At 34.8% G+C, this 27834-nt stretch overlaps 2 protein-coding genes across 3 annotated transcripts in view; one reads left to right on the top strand and one right to left on the bottom strand.

Moving 5' to 3' along the window:
- Positions 1-27834, bottom strand: part of SEMA3E (semaphorin 3E) — a 247692-nt gene that overhangs the window by 88684 nt on the left and 131174 nt on the right. For both annotated transcript variants that reach the window (XM_033088911.1, XM_033088912.1), the window contains one exon: positions 12167-12327. In XM_033088911.1, coding sequence (XP_032944802.1) covers positions 12167-12327 — 161 coding nt within the window. The remainder of the gene's footprint in view (positions 1-12166; positions 12328-27834) is intronic.
- LOC117012553 (60S ribosomal protein L34-like) lies at positions 8542-8853 on the top strand. Its single transcript, XM_033088913.1, has one exon. It carries the CDS (start codon positions 8542-8544, stop codon positions 8851-8853), a length of 312 nt encoding a protein of 103 aa, XP_032944804.1.

Genomic DNA, 27834 nt, shown 5'->3' with positions numbered 1-27834 from the left:
TTTTTTGGTTTCTTCCTTGGAGAGACTATATCAAATATTTATTATTTTGTCTCCAATTGTACTTAACACTTTGCTGGGGTCACAGGCAGAAATCATTAAGTACTTGTTATCTGATGCCACAAATTTCTGACTGTGAAGTGTGTTTTATTTTATGAAAGAAATTTTCTCTGTCATTTTCTTTTCTTTTCTGAGACCGCTTCTGTTCTTCTTGCTTAAACTATAGAATTAATTACTCTATGTGCAAGATAGTGTGGTAATAACTTCATTTTAGTTTTCCTTTCCTTTGATTGATAAATTAATGTGCAGAGGTTTGAGTCTGTCATCCAATCAACCCATGGCTCGTTAATACCATTGATTTTGAAAGGTCTCTCCGTCTTATTTATTTCCTCCTCTTTCCCCTTCTATGTTCTACTTGCATCCCGCCAAGCGGCAATCATTATAAACTGTTACTGATAAGTTAACTTTTTTTGTTTGTTTGCATATATTCTTAGAAAGTATATTATTGCTTTTGGGTACATTTTAAAATTTATGTAAACGGTATTTTTAAATTTATGTAGTCTTTCTCATCTTTTTCATTAAAAACTGGGTTTTTATGATTCCTGTACATAGTTCTATGTATACAGTCTGTTGTTTCTCATTGCTTTGTAATATTCAAGGTACGGCTCCCCTCACCCACATTTTCTTATCTTCTCTCCCAGTGATGGACACTCAGACTGCCACCAAATCTCCACATCAAACCCTGGTGCGTCTTTGTACACATCCTTCGGGATCTGTATAAAAACACCACTGGTGTGTATAACTAGGAGCAGAATCACTGGGTCTAAGAGTAAGCATATATTTCATGTAAATGTGGTGCCAGATTGCTCTCCAGAATGGTGGCATGTTTATACTCTGCCAGCAGTCCTCACTGACACTTGGCACAATCAACTGTCTAAATTTTGTACTGAGCACTTTAGATTCAACATTGAATTTAATCCTTACCACAACTTTATCAAAGAAGTAGTAGTATTTAGGAGTTTCTTTAAAAAAATTGCCTATTTCTCTGTCCAACCACACGATGCAGATTAGATCCATGGGTGGGGAACCAGGAATGTGATCCATTTAAGTCACTAGTAACCGGTAAGTCCCCACATGTTCCCTGTGCCTCAAGACCTTAGGACTCCGAGTAACACTATATCCCTGCATCTGCTGGATCAATTGCCCTCCCTCAGCTGACTGAAAATTCTCAATCGGCGCCCGTTCTTGTATCTCTCGGAATTCCATGGAGCACCTTCGCATACTAACGTCTCATCTTCCTGGGCAGTGCCGGTCAGGTGACTATGGATTGTATTTTGAGGGATATTGGCTCTTACCGGAATAATGTGTAGTTTTTTCTTCATTGCCTCCAAAGTGCATTGCACTCAGTGCACCTTGGGAACACATGCACTGGTCTACTGAACTCCTAAGACGTTCTCTCTCGCTCTCCTACTTCTATGACTATTTTGAGCCAGGTACATCAATATGTCTATGGTTCCTTTATTTTTGTAGCTAATCACTTTCCATTCCCAAGTCACCATTTTGGTGAAGAAGCAGAAATTTCCCTATAGAGTAGCCTGGGCCTCTCAAGATATTATTTTTTTAAAAATAGCCTTTCCTCCTCAGGATGCTTAAGAGTCCCCAGGGCCTAGATTGAGAACAGTTCATGTACAGCTTCCTACTCCCTAGTGTCAACGTTTGCTGTCAGCAGACTCTATTGCTAGGCCTGTGCCACTATGCCAGACTGGTGTTTCCATGGCTACGGTTTGTTCCCTAAAGATCCCTATTATCTCTCCCTGATATCTCTTCTCACTCCCTCCTATCATGATCCCATCCTCTGTTCTGCTAGCCTGGAAGTACATTAGGGTTATCGAACTATATATTAGATGTTGCTGATTAAAGGTATTTTTTATTTAGTGAGCACACTATTTAATTATTTTTTAACAAATGCCCAACATTCAACAATGAGAAATTTTGCATAAAAATTCGCATTCCTGGTTTCTCTAGAAAAATCTGAAGATCAGCAACAGGTTTGCATTCCTGTGTGGGGTTGAAAGTCTGAAGTATTCTTTCAATGAAACAGACACTCTGATTTGCTTCAGATTTTTCTTTTACCTGACTGACCCCTGTAGGCATTTTAGTTTTTGAAATCAGATATATATGTCTGAATCCCATATAAGATCAAGATGTAAGTTTCTTTTTTTAAAACTGTCCCATAAAATAACAGGTTAGGCACTTAACATGCTAGAAGTGGAAGAGGCTTGTCACTTACCTCACAGATTAAGTGGCCAAATGTAGTTCTTGGTACATGAAAAATACTGAGAATTTATAAAAGTAGTAGCAATAGCATTTATTATGATGATCCTATCATAGGAGTAAGCACTCTATGGTTTGAAATACAGGTGTGTAATATTACTTTGGATGTTCTTATTAGTGTAGTGCTCTCTCCCCAATTTCTTACCAACAATATTCAGCAGAAGGTGTTCTTTTGCTTTCATAGTATAGTGTATAAACTTTTAAATAACAATTGACTTTTTCCTTTTTTGTTTGTTTGTTTGTTTTTTCTTTCTTTTTTTATGTTGCAACACAGAGAAAAAGACTAAGGAAAAAAGTAGGGAAATATAAAGGAAACCAACTAGAAAGCTGAAAGCACAGACATAAAATCCTAGAATAGAATCAATTGATTCTACTGATTATAGCACTGAATCCATCAGTGGATTATGTATGATTCAGGAAAGGTATCACATAAATACAACAATGTCAGTTTCAGGTACAGCCTTGTATCAGCCTGAGGAGAGTCACTAATACCATTATAGAGAAAGGATCCTGGAAGTGCAGCTGTAGAACTTAATAAATTTTATATTCCGTTATTTTGGAAAAATACACCCAGGGATAGATTTTCTCGGATGATTTCTAAAATCCATTCCAACTTGAGATTCAATCTGGTTTTGGAATTATGATTTTACTGTGGATGCATAAATTATTCAAAATGGTATGTTAGAACGTGTGTGTGAACATGTAAAGAAAACACAAATTTATTGTAGGATCATCTATCATTGGAAAGATTTTCATGACTAATTTGCTTATCACATGGATAAATTACAGAATACCTCATCTGTAATTCAGAATAATGCTTTGTATTCTTAACACACTGAACTGATAAGATGCAGGGCTCTTTCTTTTTCTCAGAATATTAGCATCGCTTCTTACTCACTTTTCATCATTATGTGAAACAATGACTTCTTTAAACTGTATTCCCAAAATTTCAAAGTATTAGACAACTTAACCAATTCTTTGGAAAAATATACCAATGATGAAATAATATCAGGGACAATAAAACAACCTCAACAGATGACCCTATATTCTCCTACATCACTACTTCATAACAAGTATTTCTAGCCTTATTTGAACATAGTTTGGGGGGAATTCTCTACAGCATTTTTACACATCCATTGGCAGCTTTTGTTCTACACTATCTTTGCAAACAGCCATGGAAGATAGAGATAAAATCTCTGTTCAGAGCAAATGGAAGTTTTGTTTCATGTACATTATCTAATAAAGATAATGTCTTTCTCTGGGCAAAGGTCGGACGGGTTTGCTAGCAGGCTTCTTATAAAATTGGGAGTTCTCTGAGCTTGAGGTCAGTTAATTAGGTATAACACACATTCACTGTATGTACAGCATCTACCTAGGCCGCTATGCCTCACTCCCTGTGGGACTTGCGGGGGAAACATGCTATGCTGTGACTAATACTAGAATCATTTGTCTCTGGCCCAAGGATTTCATGTCTTCTGCCAGCATCGATGAAACTATGCCAGGCTAACTTGTCTTGAAAGTGGGATAAAATCTCTGGCCCTTCACAGTTCTTGACACAAACTAAAGATAATAATAATGTGACGGTAAAAAATAAATGGTCTTTTCAGGATTGTCAGAACATGTGTTGTTTCTAGTAGCAGCAAATCTAATAATGGCAACTGCCCTAGGAATAAGGGAATCATTATTTCAGTTACATCTTAAAAAGTGTTTCACAACAAAACCTTTCCTGATAACATTGTCAACAGGTAGTATTTGTCCGTCCATTGATCCTTTATACTGTTTTTCTTACTGTCTCTACCTAATAATGATTTTTCTACTTTACCTCTCTTATTAGACTATAAGTTATAGAGGGCAAGGGATTGATTTATTTCTATATTCCTGCCAATGCCTACCTGGTGCGATGCATTAAATGCAGTCACTGCTTATTCAGTGTCTATTGATTAACTTGTATGAATCAACATACCTTTATCACATTCTTTGAAAAGTCCATTCACTAAAAACAAAACAAAGCAAAAACAAACAAACAAAAACTTATTTTGAGAGAGAAGATTCACTGACATGAAAATGCTGTAATGAGTGTCAAATGAATGAAATAAGTAATTTCCAGTTTAATCAGGAAAGGAATCTTATAGGATTTTAGCAATAATCTAGGCTTTGAAAGACTGATAGGATTTTTTAGGGAAGAGAAAAGGATCTTTAACAGATCACTTTGGGTAGATGGAAGGGAGAGATGTAAAAGATTAAATTATGAAAACTCACCCAGGTAAAGTTCAACACATTGGAACTCTCCAAAGGAACAATGTAATTACAAATTTACTCAAGTTTTGTTTTTTTTGGTTTGTTTAAAACAAAATTTAACAGACTCAGGTTAGCATCCAAATGGTCACTCAGATGAGAAAAAAAATGACAAAGACCTCATTGAAAATGGAAAGTTATTTTAAAGCTATCATGTACAAATGTTCTTCCAAGATAGTAAGGAAAATAATTTTCTTCATTTATTTTGGCAGTCAGGATATCTTTTGGTTCTGCTCCAGAGTTTAGCATCAACAAAACCCATAAAATTAAGCTATTTGTTCTGCACAAAACATTTTTAAAGGCAGTTAAACAACAGGGTGTAATGATATTTCCAAATTCTCTGCACCAAAAAAGGTACGAAAAGCAAAAGGTTAAATACACATCATTTCATCAGAATACCCCTACAATATAACTTAATTGTTTCAATGCATATTAACAGGCCATTTATTGTTCTTAGATATCTCGGAGGAGAAAAATAAAATAAAAATAAATTACAAAGTAATTTTTTTTTCTGGACTCCCTATTGAGTCTCATAATTATACCAGAATTAAGGAGTTAACAACTGATTGTTACAAGACATTTTGATTCTCACAGATTTAAGAGAGCAGAAACAAATGAACAAAGAAGATATCTGTCTAAAGTAAGATTATTGCCTTTTTAACTTAAAAAAATAAATAAAATGATCCAGTTAGTATTTTTCTCTTCATGGAATATATTTAAGTGAGTAAGACACTATTATAACTTCATCTAATATTCTCTTCCTAATTCTAATGAAAAATGTCTGTTTATTATTTTAGTTTTCCTTCATGTATTTTACATATATGTACAGTACCAGTGTCCGTAAATGTATGCTTTAATTATATGTCCTATAAATACCATTAAAATCAAGAAAATATATTCTAAATACAACACGTTAAGAGTCCTAATGGTTTATAAATGATAGTCTTTAACTTGACACACATTATCTTCCTGAGTGCTTATGCTTTTAATACTTAATTATAATGACTGTCACTTATCAAGTAGTTTATATGCCAGAATTTTAATTTTTTTGGACTACAGACAAGATTTTTACTTGAAATGTTTACACTCCAAAGCAGGTGAATTAAGACAACATTATAACTACACAAATGTTATTGGCCTAACACATGCCCTTTTTAATGGATGAAATTTACTCAACTGCTATCATTAATGTGAAATGCCATCTGCCATTTAATGCAAATTATAGTTTAATGCCTTTCTCCCACGCAATAAAAAATTAAATTCTAATATACAAGATTTGTTTTCACTTTTAATGTAGTTAAGTTGAACGAATGAGAAAGTATACATAGTTTTACAAACAGAAGTGTTTAACAGAGCTATATCTACCGATATACAAATTGAGTAGTGTAAGTTTAACTTAAAATAATAGTGATGACAATAATTTTAGAAAAGCTGAAATTTAGAAACAGAAATAATATGGGTGAAAGTTTGTTAGAAAAAAGTTTATTACTAAATGTGAAATATTCTATGAAGTCCCATAAAATATAAGTTAAATAAGCAAACATATATATTTTTGATTTCTTTGTGGAAGAATAAAATAAAAATTTACACCTCAAACTACTTAATAATTTTGATTTGTTTTTTAGGCAGTCTTAGTAATTCTCAAGTGTGCACAGATTGCAAGGGGCTATATAGACAGAACACAGACATGCTATTCTCTTATCTATGGTTGAATACTGGAGCCTCCTGGGCTTCCTATCTTGGCCATGAATAAAGGAATACAGTTCCTTTTCCTACCGGTCAGTGTATTTTCACCAACACTGTCGCCAACAACTAACCATTCCACTAATTTGTTAACCATGACGAGGATAAAGTGTAGTCATGCAAAGGGAATGAGAACCAAGAAGAAAGAAACATAACAAAAGGCAGAACTAATAGACTAATGGTACACTGATGACCAATTTAAGGGACATGAAGCGCACACGAGAGCAGTAACCTGTTTCTCAGTGCTGCGGTGTCGTGGAAAGAGCATAAGCTGCTAAGAGAGACGGAGCTGGTTTTACATTCTAACTGCTACTTACTGGCTTCGTAGCTCTGTTCTCTTCCTTCTTCCTCCCATTTAAATGACACGCTGCTGCTAAAACAGTCACACTAAACTACAATTCTAATTATGTTATGCACATATTCAGAATCTTTCACTGCTTCCTGAATTGCTGAGGTTAGTGTCAATGGCATAGCAATTAATAGTCTCAGGATCTGGTTTCAACCATATTTCTGTCCTTAACATTCACTCTGAACTCTGCTCCACCCACATGCCCCCCTCCCTCACCTATTTACTTCAGCCAAGGATATTAGTCATTATTTCAAACTGCTCTAAAATGTCTATCCTTCTTCTTTCTTACTCATTCTATTCCCAGTACCAGTCTGTGTGAATCAAAATTCCAACAATCATTTAAAGTCTTAAACTATATGCCCTGCAGAAAACCCAAGCCCTACCGTTTGTACACTTTCTTAGTATTTTATTTGGACCTTTATTATAGTTATATTCAAATTGTGCTATGATAGATATGTATATTTGAATCTTCTCCATTACATTAAAGTATTTTATAGCTTATTTTACAGACGTGAAGTTTAAACCTCAGGACTCCTTACTAGCACCTACTCTTTCATGGTCCTGAGAGGAGCCTTACCAATTTTGAAATTTATTGATTGAATTAATTATATTTCCTGAAGAGGTCCACCAAACTATATACACTTCAGACCCAACAAAATGAGGATTTACCCTTGAGTGCAGGAAAGTTATTCAATTTAATAATTAGTGTGGTTACTTTCCTTGAATCCTTGCTGGATGGCACCCTGAAGCTTCTATGGCCACACACTATTGTATTTAGCTCCCTAAGCTGCAGTTCATAAAACCTCATCACTATCCAGGTCTCTTACGCTTATGTAGTTTTCACGGGTCATTTCCTCCATAAAAGTCAATTTTTTCAGCATTAAAGGCCTGAAGGTACAATTAGGCCAAAACAATAAAGGAGAATAAGTGTATGATTCAACTTCCCCTCATCTAAAGGGGAATCACATTAGAGTAGAAAGCTGCTATCTCTTGGATTTAGTTCCACATAGGAAAAAAAAAGAAAAAGAAAAAAAAAACAGCTCAGGAAAATTGGTAAGAGAGTTTGTATACGTAAAGTCTTCTAGAAAGCTTGTTATAAATGTGGATTCCAGGGACCCACTCTATGAGATTTACATGATCCTGATGATCCAAGGACAACTGTTTAAGGACTAACTTCCTTAATGTAGATTCTTAGCCTTCTGGGTGTGTCAGATCCCTTGAAGGAGCTTTCAATATTCACATACTCATAATTTTAACCTGGGGACTGTTTGTTAGGGCTGCCATAACAAATACCACAGACTGGATGACTTAAGTAACAGAAATATGTTTTGTTCTGGAGGTTAGAAGTCTAAGACCGAGGTATCGGTTTCCCCTGAGGCTTCCCTCCTGACTTGCAGACTGTGTCCTCACATGGTATTTCCTCTGTGGTTGTGCATCCCTGATGTCTCTTTGTGCATCTCTTTATAAGGACACCAGTCCGATTGCATTAGGGCTCACCCAAAAGGCTTTATTTGAACTTTATATCCTCTTTAAAGGCCCCATCTCCAAATACAGTCATATTTTGAGGTACTGGGATTAGGGCTTAAACATAAAATGTTGGGGGCACACAAAACAGTCCATAGCAGAGATGGTTCTATGATTCCCATATTTATGATTCCTAGTTTAGATATTCCTTCACAGAAGATCAGAGCCTGTAAATGATCTGAGAGAAAAAGAAGAAAAGCCATGCAGTGAATAACACCTTTAGTGGGAAAAATACCATCCAAGGAAGAGAAGAAAAATACATTGAATTTTTCTACGGACGGTGTCTACAGGCATTCAGAATGGTCCAGTGTTTGACATATCATCGGAGGCTGTTCTACAATATAGCTTCTAACAAAACTAGGCTGTCTGGAACCCCTGGTAACAGAATTGTTTCCCTTTATACCAAGAAGGTTGGGAAAGCACCAAAATCTGCATGTGGCATGTGCCCAGGCCTACTTCATGAAGTTCGTGCTGTGAGACCTAAAGTACTAATGAGGTTGTCTAAAACGAAAAAACATGTCAGCAGGGCCTATGGTGGATCCACGTGTGCTAAATGTGTCCGTGACAGGATCAAGTGTACTTTCCTTATCAAGGAGCAGAAATCCTTGTGAAAGTGTTGATGGTACAAGCACAGAGTCAGAAAGCTAAATTTAAAAAAAAGAAGCTGTTTTGAGTAATAAAAACAATTAAAAGGCCAAAAAAAAAATAGCATTGAATTTGACTGGAAGAAGAAGACAATCTTAGAGATGTGTGTATGTGTGTGTAACGTATACAAATACACACACACACACATATACGCACACACAGCCTGTACTTAAATAGTATCGTTTAAATATTGATGAGACATTGTAGGAACTTAACTCTTATTTATGTGTTAGCCTATGGTAAAACTGGTTTCATTATACCTCTTCTTGTCAGTTACAAGAACCTACTGACTGTGTTAAATGAGGACTCACTGAGATATATATATCCGTGTGTGTGTGTGTGTGTGTGTGTGTGTAAAGAAAAGGAGAGATATATCAACCATCTCTTTTGAGAACCACAGAGAAAATACTGTGTTTCCCCAAAAATAAGAACAGGTCTTATATTAACTTTTGCTCCAAAAGACGCATTAGGGCTTATGTTCTGGGGACGTCACCCTACAAAATCATGCTAGGGCTTATTTTCTGGTTAAGTCTTCTTTTCGGGGAAACACGGTAGAATTAAAGATGATAGAAAAACAGGAAAGCGTCAGAGGGAAACACAATATGTACTTCTACTCCATTCTGCAACTACTAAGATGACAGTAAAAGGACACAAACCAAAAAGTACAAATAGAATTTGAGTGGAGATGCCAAAGAAATATCAGCAACATTTTGGAAGTTCTACAACATATGGACAAGTGTTGACTGGTTTTGCACACTAGGAAAACTGAAATTGAAATGCGTACAATGTGAAGGGAGCCAATAAGCAAGCTGATTCATGAAAGGAACTTTGAAAATGCTTAGGAATTGGACGGAAGTCTAGAGTCCTCGTGAGAATATGAGAGGGGTGGTTATGGGCAAAAATCAGGAGAAATGATTCAAAGTCTGTATGATAAATAAGGGCAATAAGGGCAATAAGGGCAAACAATTGAAAACAAAACAAACAAAAAAACAACGTGATTTACAGGAGTCCTAGAAAAGAGAGTTCAGAGGAAAATGGAAAGAAGGAAAACTATCAAAGAAATAATCAACATTTTCCAGAGCTGAAGGGCATGGGATCCCTGTAGAAGGCCCATTTTCATCCCAGCACAGTGGCTGAAAAGAAAAAAAAAAAATCAAATCTAAGAGAAATTTGAGGAAAAAAATTATATACAGAGGCACATGGGGTTAGCGTTAGGGGGATAGGATGGCAGGAAACAAGTTGTATACAAAACTTTGAAATGAGAAAGACATCAGACTTCTCAGTTGATGCACTGCAAGTTTGAAAACAATAAAGCTATAAATATTCTGAAAATTCTGAAAATAATGATTTTCATTCTAGAATTTTGCATTATCTATCAATGATGTGTGATGTTGAGTAATATTATTTTCAAACATACAAAACTCAAAATTTTACTTTGGATCTTTCTTCAAGAATCTAGTAGGCATGTTTCAGTAAAATGTCAGACTAAATCCAAAAAGAAGAAGACAAGGGTTCTATACAGTTTGGATATCGAGAGGATGCTCCAGGATGATAGTGAAGCTAAACTCCAAGTTGGAAAGAGAACCTGGAAAGATATTGCTAATTTAAAATCCAAAAACTTGGAACTGATGGAAATTGATGTGTTTTACTACATTTAAAAGAGAATAAAAACTCTTGTTGAGACTTTGGTCAAAACTTAGTGAAAGTAATTTAAAAATCTAAGCAAATGGAAACATGGGATAATATTTAACCCCAGGAAAAACAAGAAAATTGACAAAAAAGAAAAGAGAAAAACAGAAAAAAGAAAAAGAATGAAGTGTGATCTATTTTCTTAATTATAAAAACATAAGTAATTAATTATCACTTAACTAAAAATCGTGGTAGAGCTATATTGAGATGGGGTACCGATGACTGGGGGTGTTGCTGTTGAAGTGGTGCCCGGGAATAGAGTCCAGTTCATGCTGCTACAAGAGAAGAAATCTTATCTTCCTTCACAGAAAGTCAACAGATAGTGTGTAAAATCAATGATACCAAGAAAGTTTAGTACACAGTTTATTTAGAAATATGGAGGTAGGAACCAGAAGAAACAACAAGAGAGTTTTAAGTGATTTCCTCTAGGGATTAGAAACTGGCAGGGATGGAAGTACGCTGTTTTGCATTATAAATTTCTTTAAATGACTTTAAAAAATGTGGACATCGATCATTTTGACAAACATAAAAATAAATAAGTAAATTATAAAGAAAAAATATTGCATAATACATACATTCAAGCCAAAAAATACCATGGTCTAAATAGTATTTCTGCATGTTTTATGTATGGTTGATATAGGCCTGAAAAAAATGTAGCTCAATTTAACTCTGTATAATCATAGACTGTAAGAACTAATTTTCTTTTTTTTTTATTAGTTTCAGGTGCACAAAACAAAGTAATACTTAGACATTTATCATTTACATCCCTCACACTGTGTCAATCCCCTTCTCATCTACTACCCCTCTGACATTGCACACAGCCATTACATTTCCACTGTCTCTATTCCTAATGCTGTACTCAGCTTCTTGTAAAGGAACTACTTTTTTATCATAGTTCATCTTTTCTTGAAAATGTTGGGCACTTGCCTATTTTAATATTATACTTTAATCTACCTGAATTAGTTATATTACCAACAGAACTATATGAGTAAGGTATATGGAGATCACATATCCATATTTCTTCAGGCTGGGATTTTGGGAGTAATAGAGCCTAGAGGAACTGCTGGCAAATCATCATGTTCCAAACCCAGGTCTCAGGGTGTGGTGAAAAGGGCCATCATGCAAGAGGAATGTCAAATACACCAATCAGAAGTCTTCTGGGAATACAGATATCAGCGGTGTGCTAGAAAGTTCAATATTATATATTCTTGATGCTTTGGAAACTTTTCTCAAGATGATTTCATTTTAATGAATACTTTCAATAAAATTATGACTCATTTTAATCAAATTGTTTATATGCCATAATATCTCAAACACTATAAAGAAAGAATCAAATATATGTGATGGAAGGAGGACTGACTCTGAGTGGTGAGCACACAATGTGATATATAGATGATGTATTATAGAATTGTTCGCTTGAAACCTATGTAATTTTATTCACCAGTCACCCTAATAAACTTAATTTAAAGAACTTAAAAAAAAATTATGACTCAGATCATGACAAAAATAATCCAAATAACACCCATGCAAGAAGATACCTCCCTCACCCCTTTTCTTTCTGTCCTGAAGTACAGTTTGATATTTCCATACCTCTTTGTAGCCATTGCTGATTTGTTCCAAGCTGAGGGAATACACAAGATCCTTGCCTCCCACAAAGAGTCTCTCTTGATATTCATCCAGCAGCATTGTATGGAGATCAAGAAATCCAAAAGGGCTATGAAAGATTGATGTTCTGTTTAATTCCAAGAGCTCTGAAATGCAAAAAAAAAAAAAAAACACTAAACACAAGAGAAAATACAAATACCTTTATAACACTTTTCTCATGGCTCTATTTTTAGACCTATTGGAACTGTATAGTTAACATTCATTTTATCAGAAACATAAAGCTTTTAAAATCCATTACTCAAAAAGATTAAATATACAAAATGCATTAATAATACTGTATTGTATATTTGAAAGTTGCTAAGAGAAAAGATCCTAAAAGTTGTCATCATAAGAAAACAAATTCTAACTTGTGATAGATGCTAACTAAACTTCTTGGGGTCATTTCGTAATATAGCATATATCAAACCAATATGTGGTACACTTCAAACTTATACAATGTTATATATCAACTATATCTCAAAACTGGAAAAAATTAAAAATATGTGTGCATCATGTTAAAAAAGAGTACAATTGAGAATAAATTTTAATGTGAACAAATTAAAATCTTTTATGTCTACAAATCTAAAAACTTTAATTCAACTTAATATGTAAGGTAAATATGCTATGTTTTTAAATATAGAAAAAACTATTCTTCACAATCTTTAATGTAAAGTGCTACGTGGAAAAGTCGTTTTATTGTGACTTTTATATTTACTTCTCTATGGGCAACAAAAATCCCAGCTCCACAATAAATATTCCCAAAGTGTGTCCATTTAATTCCAGATGAACACCAACTCAGAAAGTGTTTCCATTTGAAATTAATTTGAAAATCATGTCCAAAACCAAATTGTCCAAGTCTGGAAACTATCAGGGTTGTTAACACAATGAGGTAACACATGGTAGCATTCAGTACAGTGGGGATGACTGATAAAACTGGTGATCTACTTTCTACCAATGTGCTTTTGGCTTGTATTTCTGCATTCATCCCTACATCAGAAATCACAAACTATTTGTTATGACTAATATACATTTAATTTTAGAAGGTCAGAATCAGACAGACTTCTCATGTGTGTACATTCGTTTGTTTGTTTGTTGAAGGTATTTAATCGCATATGGCAGTTCAATACTTAAGACTGGTAAATGATATCTGAGAGCCTTTGATGATGAGAGAGAATACTGCCCCTGATACTCAGCCCTGCATATTGAAGAATTTCTGAAGAGGCCTCTTGGGAAATAATGACAAGTTAGAAGATAACTTCATTTTCCAAAGGTCAATGCCTAATGCATCTGACAGAGAATGTGGAATACTGGTGACTAGAACACTGTCATCTAGGGAACAACATGAAATGTGACCAATTTATAGCATTTTGCCAAATCTTACATTGTTTCTGAGAAAGGAGAAATGAAATCTCTTTTTCCCCCTATTAAGAATGTATTCACTGTCTACATATCTACTTGAAACTGTGGATGCCCAAAATTTTGTAGAGTAGGGTTAACGTTAAATTTTTATTTTAAAATAACTAATATTGCTAAAATCAAAGTATCTCACATACAGGTAAAACTTGTGATACTGAGTCATATGACTATTCATCTAAATAAAGAATCTGAGAACAGATTTTGAAGAAGAGATGGAAAGAATAATAAAATGCTTTGTCTGGGGAGGAAGAAAAAAGGCATTGTGAGAGTAAGTGTTCTTGAATCCTGAAAGATAAATTTGTCAAAGCAGAATCATACTGTTTTCCTTCCTTACTATGCATTCACAAATAGCAAGGCATGAACATTTTAGGGATCCAATCCCATAACAAAAATATAGATCAAAGCTATCCACTGCCATTACACCTTGTCATTATATTAATGTATAAGCACTTATGGTTTTGCAACAGGGCTGCTAAGTGGACCCTTGTCCAGAAAAGGTTCCCCTATTCCAATAGGTTGCTAAAATTCCCGGAGTTTTATGCACAGTGAAATTATTATTTGAAAGGATACAACTGATCAAAGAATGGTTACATATTATTTAGAATTAACATATCTCTGAACTCTACAGTTACCAAATACACTAAAGTGTATAATAAGTTTGCTCAGGAAATAAGTTTGCTGGAAAAGACAGAAAGTCGTGAAAGGCATCAAATATGAGGGTCCTACCCTAAAATTTTGCGGTAGTGGAATAGTCCATGCCAATATTAAGAAGTCTGAATTGGAATGAGGGAAAGCCCAGCCAATAAAGAAGTCACTCCACGAATGAATTCAATTTTGGGATAAACTTGCCTGTTCCCCAGTGAGGTCATTAGGACCTCATTACCTCTGGATACACATGGATGGAGAAACATCAACTTCTACTTGTTTTTATCACTTGACAATTTCTGCTACACTTATATAATTCTTATAGTCTAAAGTGGTAATTCCTATTTCTTCATCAGTAATAATAAAAACTAATTACTAACTCATCAATTTTATTTTATTCTGCTACATCAACTTTTACTCTGACATGTCTTCCCATCTTTTGGCCAAGTCTATCCCATGAGATCAAAAAAAGGACTCATGTTCCTTTGGAGACATGGTTTGGAAACTGCAAAGGGAAAAAAACTGAAGTGTGCATTCAACAAATGCAGTTTTTAAGTGTTCATTTCCTATGACCTTTACTTTTATCTATTTTTTTTCTGAAACAGTAAACAACCACAGTATAACAGTTTAAATAACAATTGTCTTTCATTTTATTGATGGAGAAATGCAAGTGCCTGGAGATTAAATGACTATTTTATAGACATACACTATCATAATGAAAATATACTCAAATTACCACCACCACCCCCACACACACACAAACAACAAGAATTAAATAAAGTACAATAGATGTTTATGTCATCAAAGAAAGTCCTGTAGACTGAGAATCTGGAGAGCCAGGTCTGGTCTTGGCTTTGTCATCAATTAGCTAAGGGACCCTGAACAACCACTTAACCTCTTTAAATAGGTTTCCTCACAATAATCACCCTTCCACATTCAAAATTTTTAGTTAACTGACTAAATTGCATTTCTGAAATGGCAGTGATAAAACATTGTAAAAAAAATCTACAAACCCAATGCACAGATGTTTTTACAGGGTCTCTCAAAAGGACAGTGCTGAACCTGCATTTTTGGAAGCTTAACAAATGGAGGCAGTGGTCAATGAACAAATCTAAATATCACATGTCCCATATTTAAGCTTGCCTAAAGGGGAGTAGTCAAAATATTCATTTTTGACTTCTCCTATATTTAAATTATAGAGTCAGAGAGTACTTTTGTTAAGTTATAAGAAATTTGGAACTTATTTATTTTGGTTTATTCATATTGCCTCACGTAATGTTGCTACCAAGTGTCACAAGTGTTTGGATACATAAAATTGAATACCAAATACATTCCTTAGGCAATAAGTCAAGAAATTTCATTTCACTTATGAAAACACTTCCTAGAATCATTCCGAAAGTCATTTTTAAACATATAATGACTAGACTGTAGTTTTCTTTAAACATTTTCACAATAAGAGAGAAGGGCACTGAATGCTCTGCAACTCTCCACTTTGACCATCACCATACAACAGAATAGCGCCAATGACTGATTCCTAAGAAGTTCAGGCTTTTCCCTAGATACATTGTTTCAGAATCAAGGTACCAACCAAAACACATCAACACAATGGTTTATATTTTCCTTCTTTATTTCCACAGGCAAAAATCCTGATTGTGATCCTTAATTTTTTCTAAGACTGAAATTGTCCTTCCTGTCTGTGATTCACCAACATCCTTGACTTCAAGTCTTAAAAGGTTAAAGGTATCCATTATGGGTAAATACTAGTCCTTTAGGCATGTACCTAGAATACTGGACACAGGTGTATTCTATAAAAGAAACATTTTTTAAAAGATTATACATATTTATGTTTCATTATTAACTCCAATTTTCTATTTTTACTTAATTATTTAACTTGTCTCTTCCCAAGGATCTGAAATGACTTATACAAATATATTCAACTGAACAAACTAACATATTGCTAGGGCTGTTAAGATGAGGAGGAAGAAAGAAAATAAGATGAGAAGCTATTCTCCAATATCCTATAGAGTTCAAGTAAATATCAAGGCTTCCTAAAATTCAAAGTCATTATAATACAAGAGAAAACCTGTATCAGTTGCTTAGGAGCATTGTCTGGTGTGATAGTTAATTTTACGTGGCATTGACTGGATCTGGGTTGCTCAGATATTTGACTAAACATTATTTCTGGATTTGTCTTGAGGATATTTCTGGATGACAGATTAGCATTTGAACTGACTACTGAAGCACACTGCCCTCCCCAATGTGGGTGGGCATCAGCCAATGTGTTGAGGGCCTGAGTAGAACAAAAGGTGGAAGAAGGAAGAATTCACTCCATTATTCTGTCTAACTGAGGGTCTTCTGCCCTCAGACTGACACTTACATCATCAGCTTCCCTGCTTCTTAGGCCTTCAGACTAAGACTGAACCATGAACACTAGCTTTCCTGACTCGCTACCTTGCAGCCAACAAATTGCAGGATTTCTCTGGCTCTGTAATTGCATGAGTCAATTCGTATATATATCTATATATGTATATATATATCCATATATATACATATATAGATATATAGATATACATATATATATACATATATATACATATATACATATATCTATATATACATATATAGATATATAGATATATAGATACATATTCATATATCTATCGATATATAGATATATGAATATGTATATTCTGTGTTTCCCCAAAAATAAGACCTACCGGGACTATCAGCTCTAATGCATCTTTTGGAGCAAAAATCAATATAAGACCCAGTCTTATTTTACTATAAGACGTGGTATAATATAATATAATATAATATAATATAATATAATATAATATAACATAATATAATATAATATATTCGGGTCTTATATTAATTTTTGCTCCAAAAAAATGCATTAGAGCTGATGGTCCAGCTAGGTCTTATTTTCAGGGAAACACAGTATATGAACATACATAACATCACTAAAAAGAATCACTAAAATATAAGTTATTAATTGTCATACTTCTGCTTATATTATATCCCTTAATACAAGCCAACTGAATTCATATCAAAATGCAATCTACCAAAGTGACTATGGCCACGGGTGGCCATGTTAGCTAGGACATTAATGACTGCAATGAACAGAGATTAATTAAATCAAGGTAATGCAAATCTAAGGATAGAAAACCAGGCCTAACAGTAATTGGAAAAGCAACAGAAGCACAGGGTAATTTATATCCTAAGAGATAGTTCATCTTTGCTTCTTGCGTCTTGCTTTTCTTCATATCACTGCTTCACTGTACTGATTCTAAAGTGTTTAGTCATTTGCTTACATTAGCCCCCCAACTGTATAACCTTCCAGTTTCCACCCCACCACTATATGATATTTCTATCTTTCATTTCAAAATTCTCAAGGAAAAGAATGTAACTGGGTTAGCCAGTGTTCACACGTCATAGATTGCTGGCTTCCTCTAGACTGGATGCTTTGGGATCAATTATTCATCCATGGTTAAATGTGGAAGTCACGTGGGAAATAGTGCAGTCCCTATAATTATGGGGTTGGGGAGTGGGAGCTGTTACCATGAAAGGGGTATCAATCATAAACCTATCCAGTCTGTCTTTACTCATGAATAAACCTATAACAACATAAATTCATTACAGTATGTATTTCCAGTAGGCTGAATAAGTTGACCTGCTGTTTACAGATGTTCAATATAATCATATGAACTGTTGAAGAATATCTGCCAAAAATGAAAATTTGGGTCTTTCATTAGTTGACTTGAGCCTTCTCCCTGAAAATTGAGTTGTTAAAATCATTTGCTTTTGGAGAATAAACCTGTCTGCACAGAGAAGAATATTTCCATTTCTGTTCTCTTTTGTGATGGAGAGACATTCATCTGTCTCATCCTTATGACATCTGTCTCATCCTTATGAAATTTACAGTAATTGAAGTATGTTTTATCTGTAAGAAGAATATTGTAAACATAAAAACAAGACAAAAAATAACGTTTGATAAAGTTTAAATGTTTTAAAATGTTTAAAAAAGAAGTGGAAACATAACTATTAGAGACAAAACTGAAAAAAATGACTTATTTACAGAATAGATACAAAAACAAATTATTGCTCTTTCAATATGTTGGAAAAATATTTTACAGAAAGAAAAACTATCACCTCTGTTCTGTAAATAAACATGTCATAATAAAAGACAAAAACCAATTCACATAAAAAAATTCACTTTGTTAAGTATACTAAGAAATAAATGTGAAAACATTACTCTAAATTGTATTTTTAAAAATTACAATAACCAGTGAAAATGAGGTCCAGGATATTGCTGTTGGGACTCTTCTAGAGGCCACTGTGACATTTCTATATTATTGATTGTTTTTTCCAGTGATCACATATTCCTTTATTAAAAACAAAATTATGTCTAATAAATATGGGGAAATGCCTTGTTTTATATAACAAAATTTCCTCATATGTCCTGATATTGTTCCCCACAACCCTGACTCTCAAGGGGGTAATAACAATTAATATTTATTGAGTCGTTATGCGTCACATACTGTTTAAGGGCTTTGGCACTTATTGTCTCATTTAATAATACCAAAATTTGAATAAGAGAAGTTGACTATTAGCAATGCATGTGAAATGGGGTGTTTATCACCATTGTGAACTCGTACAGTTTAGTCATCCTCAGTTTTGGTCCCCACAGTCAAAGAGCAAAGAGATCATTTCACTTATTAAAAGCTTGTTACTTACTAACAATGATTCTATAACTTATATTACATATATATATATATATATTAAGTGAAATGAAATTATATATAGTCTCCCTATAGAAGCAACTAAGAAAAGCCTAGTCTACTAAAGGATCATGTGTCCAAAATCAAATGCATTTTTGCAGAGTCTGATATAAATAAATAACATACAAGATAAAATGAAAGGTTTTCCCAATATTCAATAATTGGGTTTGACATAATTCAAAATAATTCAATAACAATAGCATTAACAGAAAAATTCAGGTTAATATCAATTTTAATTTTAAGTACCTTTAATTCGTATTTAAGAACTGTCTCAAATAACTGCAGAATTTTTCATTTTGCTTTGACTTATCAATTTGTGACATTTTTAGTTTCATCTATCTTACTTTTGAGAAACTGAAATGTTTTTACTTCATAGAGCTTCAAAATGGAAAGTTGTTTGATGTACATTAAAAGCAAATGAAACTGAAGCAGGAAGCTTTCCTCCCCCTTAATTGTTTTTTCTCTTTTTAGTTTTTGAGCCAGCACTTTAAATAATATTATTAGTAATCTTAGCTCCAAATTATAGTCCATAGACTTGGCATATTTACCAAGCAATGGCTAACTTCTTTATCCCTTTGCACTGCTTCAAACTGCCTACATGAAAGAATCAGAAAGCATACAGGAAGAGGGGGACAAAAGAAACTCTAATCTCAGGTAATCTCCAGAAAACACAGCGCAAATAATGGACAGTGCTGACTCGGTTTAAAGGAGGGAGCTCATCTTGAGCTCTTCCTACTCTAAAAATAACATGAATTACTTGGGGGAGGGAGTGGACAAAGAAACAAGACTAAACTGAGATGCACCAACTCAGAATTCATCCGGAAATTTTCTCAAGAGGGAACTAATTATTTTTGCTAAGCTGCATGCTAATTATCAGCTGTCAGTGAAGATATACAGAGGATTTAGTCATTTCCTCTCGTGGCCTTTCTTCTTAACCTGCAAGGGAAATAGTTTTAAAACTCATTGACATCAATATATTACAGAGACAGCTCTCTTCACTTTGTCAAAATATATTTAAATTCCACACATCCATGTGTAAGATGGGGGTAGGAGGAGCACATATTTTTCAGTTCTCAAACAAAAAAAGATTTCCAAGGGAGGGTTGCTTTCCTTCTTGAATGCACACTTCTTCCACTGTCACTTGCAAAGCAGCAACTTCCTGAGACCCAGGACTTCAAACATTTCATTATTGTTGAATGAATTATTTCACTCAATGCATCTCTTAAAATTAGGTCAACAATAAAATATTGAATTGCACACTAGTAAGTATGGTGGTGATAATGAAATATAGAAATAACCACTAGAAATTTTCTTCAATTTCTTGATGGTTCAAAAGGAAAAGGTTTCTTACAGCATGCTTTAATGATTTTGACAGGTCTGATCAATGATTGCTAATAGCCTGTAATAATGTTGAAACAAGTGGTAAAGAAATAAGCAATTAACTTTTTAAAGTATAAACAGTGGATAGATAGTGCAGTGGATTGCTAATTGGTCTTTCTTGCAGTGGACTGTGGTTGGCCTTTCATGCATTCTGTGAACTTTTAAATTCTATCTTTTACAAGTCAAAGGTCCACACAGGTATTGTCATTGTGGTGCTCCAAGTTTTCATCATAAACCACTCTAACAAAAGCAAAAAGAGTTCAAATAGACTTATGAGTAGTCGAGTCTTTAAACAGCCTTTTCTTTCCTCGGTCAAGGGAAACAAAACAGTGTCAGGATTTTACGATTGCTCATGTTTCTACCTTATATAAATTAGCAGTCAGTGTTATACATGATATTCTGCCCTACAGGTCTCTGATCTCGTCTATGAACACAGGTCACCATGGGACAAGGTTACACAGTATCGTTGTCTTTCCATGTATTATATGTGTTTCTGTGCATGTGTTTAAATTATTCAACTGAAAATCATAGAACATAAAATACCACTACCTAAAAGTCAATGATTTAATAAGACAGTTTTTGACGGCCTCCTAATTGTTTAATTACGATCATATTCCAGTTCATTGGACGCCAAAGGAGCCAGTCTTATGTAAATAGCTTCCTAAACTGAACCTGCATGCCAGAGGTACTTGGAACTGGGACCACAGCATGTCATTCTTTCAGAATTCCTTCAGAGCCTTGCAAACTATGTCATATTATTTTAAATGGAATACGAGGGTTTTAAGAGCAATTATAGGACCAGAATTATTTTTTTAATAGCAGTTGGTTTTGATGTGCATGATGGCCACAAGGGGGCAATAGTTGGATGAAAGGTGGTTTGAAGATTATTTTTTTTATTTATAAGCAGGTGAGGAGAGTGGTAGTAGCAAAGCAAAGGTAGACCATGGAGGTAGAGACCTGAAGGATTAAATGGAAAAAAGCTAGGCATCAAGTTTTATACAACAAAGCAAAAGTATTTTTTTAATTTAAATTATTTAGTATTGGGATAACAGATAATTTAATTTGGCGAACAATTCAATATATATATTGACATCCACTGTATTCAGAGGGATATTAAGGATGAATGTAATTCCATCAAAATAACACAAATCAGATTTTGGTATCCCTCATTTTATTTCTGTAAATTAATTTTAGAGGTAAAGTTTTTCAAATTTATGTATTGGATAAATTGGGCCCATTCACTTTTTTCTTTTTTTCTCTTTTTTAAAGAAAAGGTATTTAAGGCTTAAAACCAGAATACAGGGTTAATAATGACAAACTTCCTCACATTTGGACTCCCTTTTCCTGTTCTCATACCTTTGCCTTCAATGGCTTAACCTTGTCTAGTTTCTTGCATATTCTTCCACAATTTAAGTATGTACAACACATAAGGCATGTAGATCTTTAATATCTTTCCAACTTTTTTGTGCACAAAAGGAATCAATAAAAACTCTGTTTTTACTTTGCTTTTCTTCACTTGGCATACTTTGGAAGTCTTTCTGTATCAGAACTTAGGGTTTTTATTCCATTTTATAAATCACCTATTGGCAGGCATTTGGACGATTTCAAAATTTTGCTATTATAAACAATACCACAATGTATATACATGAATAGATGTAAATTCACATACATGAAATTTGTAAGATACATTTTTAGAAGTGGAATTACTGGGTCAACAGCATAACCATCATTGAGAATTGCCTAAAGCCTAGCTGAACTAAAGCCCTACAACTAAAGAAATGCAAAAGAAGCCACCATGAGACTAGTAGAAGGGGCAGAGACTTGGAACAGACTGATCCCACACCTATGTGACCATTAAAAATCAGGAGAGATATCTAGGCTTGATGAATTGATAATGTTTTTACAGATATTGCCAATTTGCATCCATAGGGGTTTTATCAGTTTAAAATACCACTTCTATATGGAAGAGTGACTGTTTCCTCATAGCCCTGACAACAGTGTGTTATTAAAGTTTAGGATTTCTGCTGATTTGATTGGGGAAATACAAATTAAATGTCTATTTCTCATTTTGGATGATGTTAAGCATTTTTTCACATATCTTAGAGTACTTTGTCTTTGCTTTTTTCATTTTTCTCTTTATGCTCTATTTTTCCACGATATTAAATTGACTTGTCAGCATCTGAATTGAAATTTTCAAACTGTTAAGCTTTATGTTATGTGCGGTTATGAGTTAGAAATGGAGGAGGCAGTTAGATCCTTAAATGAAGAAACCATGTTAGAAAAATATTTCTAATTTGTTATAATTTTGCTGTAGTAAGTAAAGTAAATTCTTGATTATCCAAGGTAATTAACCAATTTGGCAATTAACAGTTCACAAAACAAATAAAAAAGTGTTATGAATCATAAGTCGGCAGGAAACACATTTAGTCTCCCACAGACTGAATTTGGGTGTCAACCAATTCTCAGGCACAACTGTTCCACTGAGGAGTTATGTGGGAATAGAAATTGTGTAGCCTTACACACAGTGGAGGTACTACAGTTGGGGCGGTGACAGTGGTTTTATAACCAGGGGTCTTGGTAAGATGCTCCCTTCCCAGACTTTTCACTCCTCTCATCATTCCTTCCTGCTTTCTGGACCATGTTTTCCATCTGGCCTTCAATCCCGAGTAGACTCCAATCCCCTTCAGACAATCCCCTTTTCCTACAGCTCCATTTTTGAAGCTCACTATTGAATCAATTTTCACTTATTGGTTTTATATTAAAAATTCTTTTTGATCACCCAATTTCCCAAATCTACCACCCCTTCCTTGCACACAGATTAACTAGGAGTTATGTTAAGAGGCGTAATATAATATTTTCTTCATAATTTACTCACTACTATAAAACATAGAAAATGTTGTGCTTCACATGTAGTTTCCCAAGGTCACTGCTGTGGAGGTCAATTTTTATTTATGGTCAGTCCTTTATTGATTACTAGCCAATGTGAAAGTTTCTTTCATAGACAGGGAAAAAAATGACTCATTCAAAACTGACCTTTAAACCCTACTCTTAATGACTCTATGGTGATTTCTGGACATTTGTTTATGAGATTTCCAGAATTCTGAGCAACAAATATTTTACAAGATGTTTTAGATTTCCAGTCCAGATGGTGGAGTAGGTAAACACTGTGAAAATTACAACTGAACTACAGAACAACCATCGTTGAGAATTGCCTAAAGTCTAGCTGAACCAAAGCCCTAAAACTAAAAACATACAAAAGTAGCCACCTCGAGACTGGTAGGAGGGGCAGAGATGCAGAACGGACTGATTCCAAATCCATGTGTGACCAATAAAAATCAGGAGGTATATCTAGGCTGCAGAGGTCCCCCCAGAGAAGCAAGGGGTCCTAGCCCCACACCAGGATCCAGAGTTCAGGGTTTCAGTTCCAGAGAGAGAAGAAGTCCCCATAATTTCTGGTTGTGAAAACCAGGGGAGATTATGGATGAGTAAGATGGAGGGCGGCTGCAGTCCCAGGGGCTGCTCTCAAAGGGCTCATGCATGGATATACACACTGATGGACTCATTCTCTCTGAGCTCCAGTGTTAGGGCAGCAGCTCAAAAGGCACCAGGGACATATGGGGAGAAACTGAATTGTCTGGCTTGGGGCAAGAGCGGGAGGGGCAGTGTTCTCCTGGACGGAGGAGCTGATGGGAGCCACTGTTTCTTTATTGAGCCTCCCAGCATGCAGATGCAGGCAGCTGCCATATCTGAGTCTCCATCAACCTGGCTAACACCATTTGTTTGCCTCACCCTGGTGATTCGGAGACCCCATACCACCCAACTTTCACCACACCCAAACCATTTCAAATGGCTTTTCCATACAAATGGCATGCCTTAACTCATGCTACAGACTTTCCTAAAATCTCTCAAAGGTTCACAAAACCAAAACAAGCAGCATCTGGCTTTGGCGTGCCCCATACCTCTGGCTGAGCAGCCTTAAGTCTGGCACTTTTGACAGTCAGCGTTCGTTCACAGCTTGGCCTCTTAGGGCACCTCCAAGCCTGGAATGGGTGATGGTCATCTGCAGATTGCTTTGTGGCTCATGCCAGGTGGCTCTTGGCAGGGCACAGGCTGCAGCTGAACTTGGTCTGCAGGGGTTCCCTCTCAGGAGGTCCTGGGGATAGCATGACCAGTGGCTAACTTTGGACCCAGCTAGAGCATCACCTGGCCACCTCCAAGGATAACAATCCCATACGGCAAGCACCAGAGCACTGCTCAAGCAAATCCTTCTCTGTAAGGTCAGCCCCTGCACCACAACTCCTCCACTGTAGTCATAACCACTACTCACAAAAAAATCAGTCACCCCAAGGGTCAATCCCTTCCATTGACATGCAAACAGCAACCAAGGAGGGCACACACAGCCCATACAAGGAACACAGCTGGAGCACCCAGCTCTGGTGACCAGAAAGAATATGCCACTGGACCCCACAGGACACCTACTACATAAGGCCACTCTACTAAGACCAGGAGACATAACAGCTCTACCTTGTGACTAGGAATAAACACAGGGAGGTGACCAAAATGGGGAGACAGAGAAACATATCCCTCAAAAAATGAACAGAACAAAGATCCATAAAAAGATCTAAATGAAATGGAGACAAGTGATTTACAGATGCAGAGTTCAAAACACTCGTTGTAAGAACACCAAATCATCTCAGGGAGAACTTCAACAAAGACATAGGAAACATAAAAATGGAAACATAAAACATAAAGAAGAACCAGTCAGAAATTTAAAAAAAAAAAATGCAATTAAAAAAAATGAAATGAAGAGTACATCAGAGGGAATCAACATTAGATTAGATAAAGCAGAGGACTGAATCAGTGATTTAGAAGATAATGTGGTAGAAAACACCCAAAAAGAACAGCAAAAAGAAAAAATAATCTAAAAAACATTAGGACAGCTTGAGGGGCCTCTAGGACAACATCAAGCATACCAACATTCGCATTATAGGGGTACCGGAAGAAGAAGAGAGCAAGGAATTGAAAACCTACTTGAAGAAATAATAACAGAAAACTTCCCAAATTGGCGAAGGAAATAGACATACAAAGGGAAGTTCAGAGAGCCCTTAACAAGATCAACTGAAAGAAGCCTACACCAAGACATATCATAATTAAAAGGCCAAAGGTTAAAGAAAGAGTCTTAAAGGCAGCAAGAGAAAAGCAGTTAGTTACCTACAAGGGAGCTCCCATTAGACTTTAAGCTGATTTCTCAATAGAAACTTTGTGGGCCAGAAGGGATTGGCACAAAATATTAAGTAATGAAACGCAAGGATGTACAACCAAAATTATTCTACCCAGCAAGGATCATTTAAAATTGAAGGACAGATAAAGAATTTCGCAAACAATAAAAAAACTAAAGCTCATCACCACCAAACCAGTATCACAAGGAATGTTAGGGGGACTTCTTTAAGTCAAAAAACAAACAAACAAACAAAAAATTAAAAAATATGACTAACAAAATAGCAATAACTACATTTCTATCAATAATTACTTTAAATGTAAATGTAAAATCTCCAATCAAAACACATAGGGTGGCTGAATAGACAAGAAATAGATAAGACCCTTACATATGCTGTCTACAAGAGACTCACTTCAAATTGAAACACACACACAGACTGAAAGGGATGAAAAAAGATATATAATGAAAATGGAAATGAAAAAGAAAAGCTGGGTAACAACACTTATATCAGACAAAATAGACTTTAAAAAAAAGGCTATAACAAGAGACGAAGAAATTAGTAATCTCACTTCTGGGTATTTATCCAAAGAAATCCAAAACGCTACCTCATGGGGGTGTGTATCCATATGTTCATTGCAGCATTATTTACAATAGCCAAGATATGGACCTGGGTGTCCTTGAATGGATGAATGGATAAATCAGAGGTGGTACATATATACTATGGAATATTACTCAAAATAAAAAGAACAAAATCTTTCCATCGGCAACAACATGGATGGACCTAGATAGTATTGTGCTGAGTGTAGTGAGTCAGACAGAGGAAGACAAATGTCATATGATTTCACTTATAAGTGGAATCTAAAGAACAAAATAAACAAACAAACAAAATAGAAACAAACTCACAGATACAGAGAACATTTTGATTGTTGCCAGATGTGAGGGGGGTTGGGAGTGGGTAAAAAAGGGGAAGGGATTAAAAAGTACAAATTGATTGTCGCAAAATAATCATGGGGATGCAAAGTGAAGCATAGGAGATATAGTCAATAATATGGTCATAACTACGTATATTGCCATGTGAGTACTAGTCTAGTCAGGGGGATTACTTCTTAAATTATATAAATGTCTAACCATTATGTTATACACCTGAAATTAATATAAAATAATATTGAATGTCAACTGTAATTAAAAAATTTAAAAAGGGGAGGGAAAGTGAAGGGGAATAAGAGGTCCAAATTTTGAGGTATTAAACAAATATGTCTTTGGGATGAAATGTACAGTATAGGGAATATAGTCAATAATATTGTGATAACGTGGTACGGTGTCAGATGGTTGGTGGACTTATCATGGTGATCACTTCTTTAGGTATATAAATGTTGAATAGCTATGGTGTATACCTGAAACTAATATAATATTATATGTTAGCTGTATTTTAATAACAATCTTTAAAGAAAAGTTGTTTTAGATATTAAAAGGAAGAGTTAATGAAGCCAAGAATATATGTGAAATACTGTTAGCCATTTAAAATTCATCCTAGGGGAGGGGAGTAGGAAGGAACAGCTTTTTAAAAGACCTACAAAAGCTCTCAGAGTTAAAATAGTCAGAATACTATAGGTTTGACCATCATCTGAATATGTTCCTTTCAAAATATTTTCATGCAGTCTATGAAAATGTTTTTCACAACAAAGCTTTGATTTCATTTATTTATTTCTTATCTTTTTACTAGACATCTATAAATAGGATTCATTTTACAGTAAAAGCCAGTTTTTTCTGGATTATGCCATTTCACAATTGCTTTGTTCTCATTTAATATTTAAAACTTAAAGAATAATGAAATGTATGCTATAAATATACATCATATTCTATTTTAGAAATAGTTTAAAATAAATGAGTGATAATACTTCATAATTCATTCCTTTTAGCACATATTTAACAATCTTGACTCTCATTGCTCAATCTATATCCCCAGCACCAAAAAAATGCATTTGTAAGATGCTTTCTGAGTTTTAAACAGCTGGCTAATGTATACAGAATTGCAATTAGTATAATTAGCTATTAATTCTAAATATATTTCAATATTATCTTAAATCATAAATGTGCCAGGCTATAAAACGAATGTATTCTCTACAATCTGTATGTTTAATTTGTCATGCTAAGAAGTTGAATAGGCGTATCAC

Source organism: Rhinolophus ferrumequinum, chromosome 20 (genome assembly GCF_004115265.2).
Source record: "Rhinolophus ferrumequinum isolate MPI-CBG mRhiFer1 chromosome 20, mRhiFer1_v1.p, whole genome shotgun sequence".
Taxonomy (NCBI): Eukaryota; Metazoa; Chordata; class Mammalia; order Chiroptera; family Rhinolophidae; genus Rhinolophus; species Rhinolophus ferrumequinum.
Note: the sequence above shows the minus strand (reverse complement) of the source record. Positions and strands in the feature narration are given on the sequence as shown.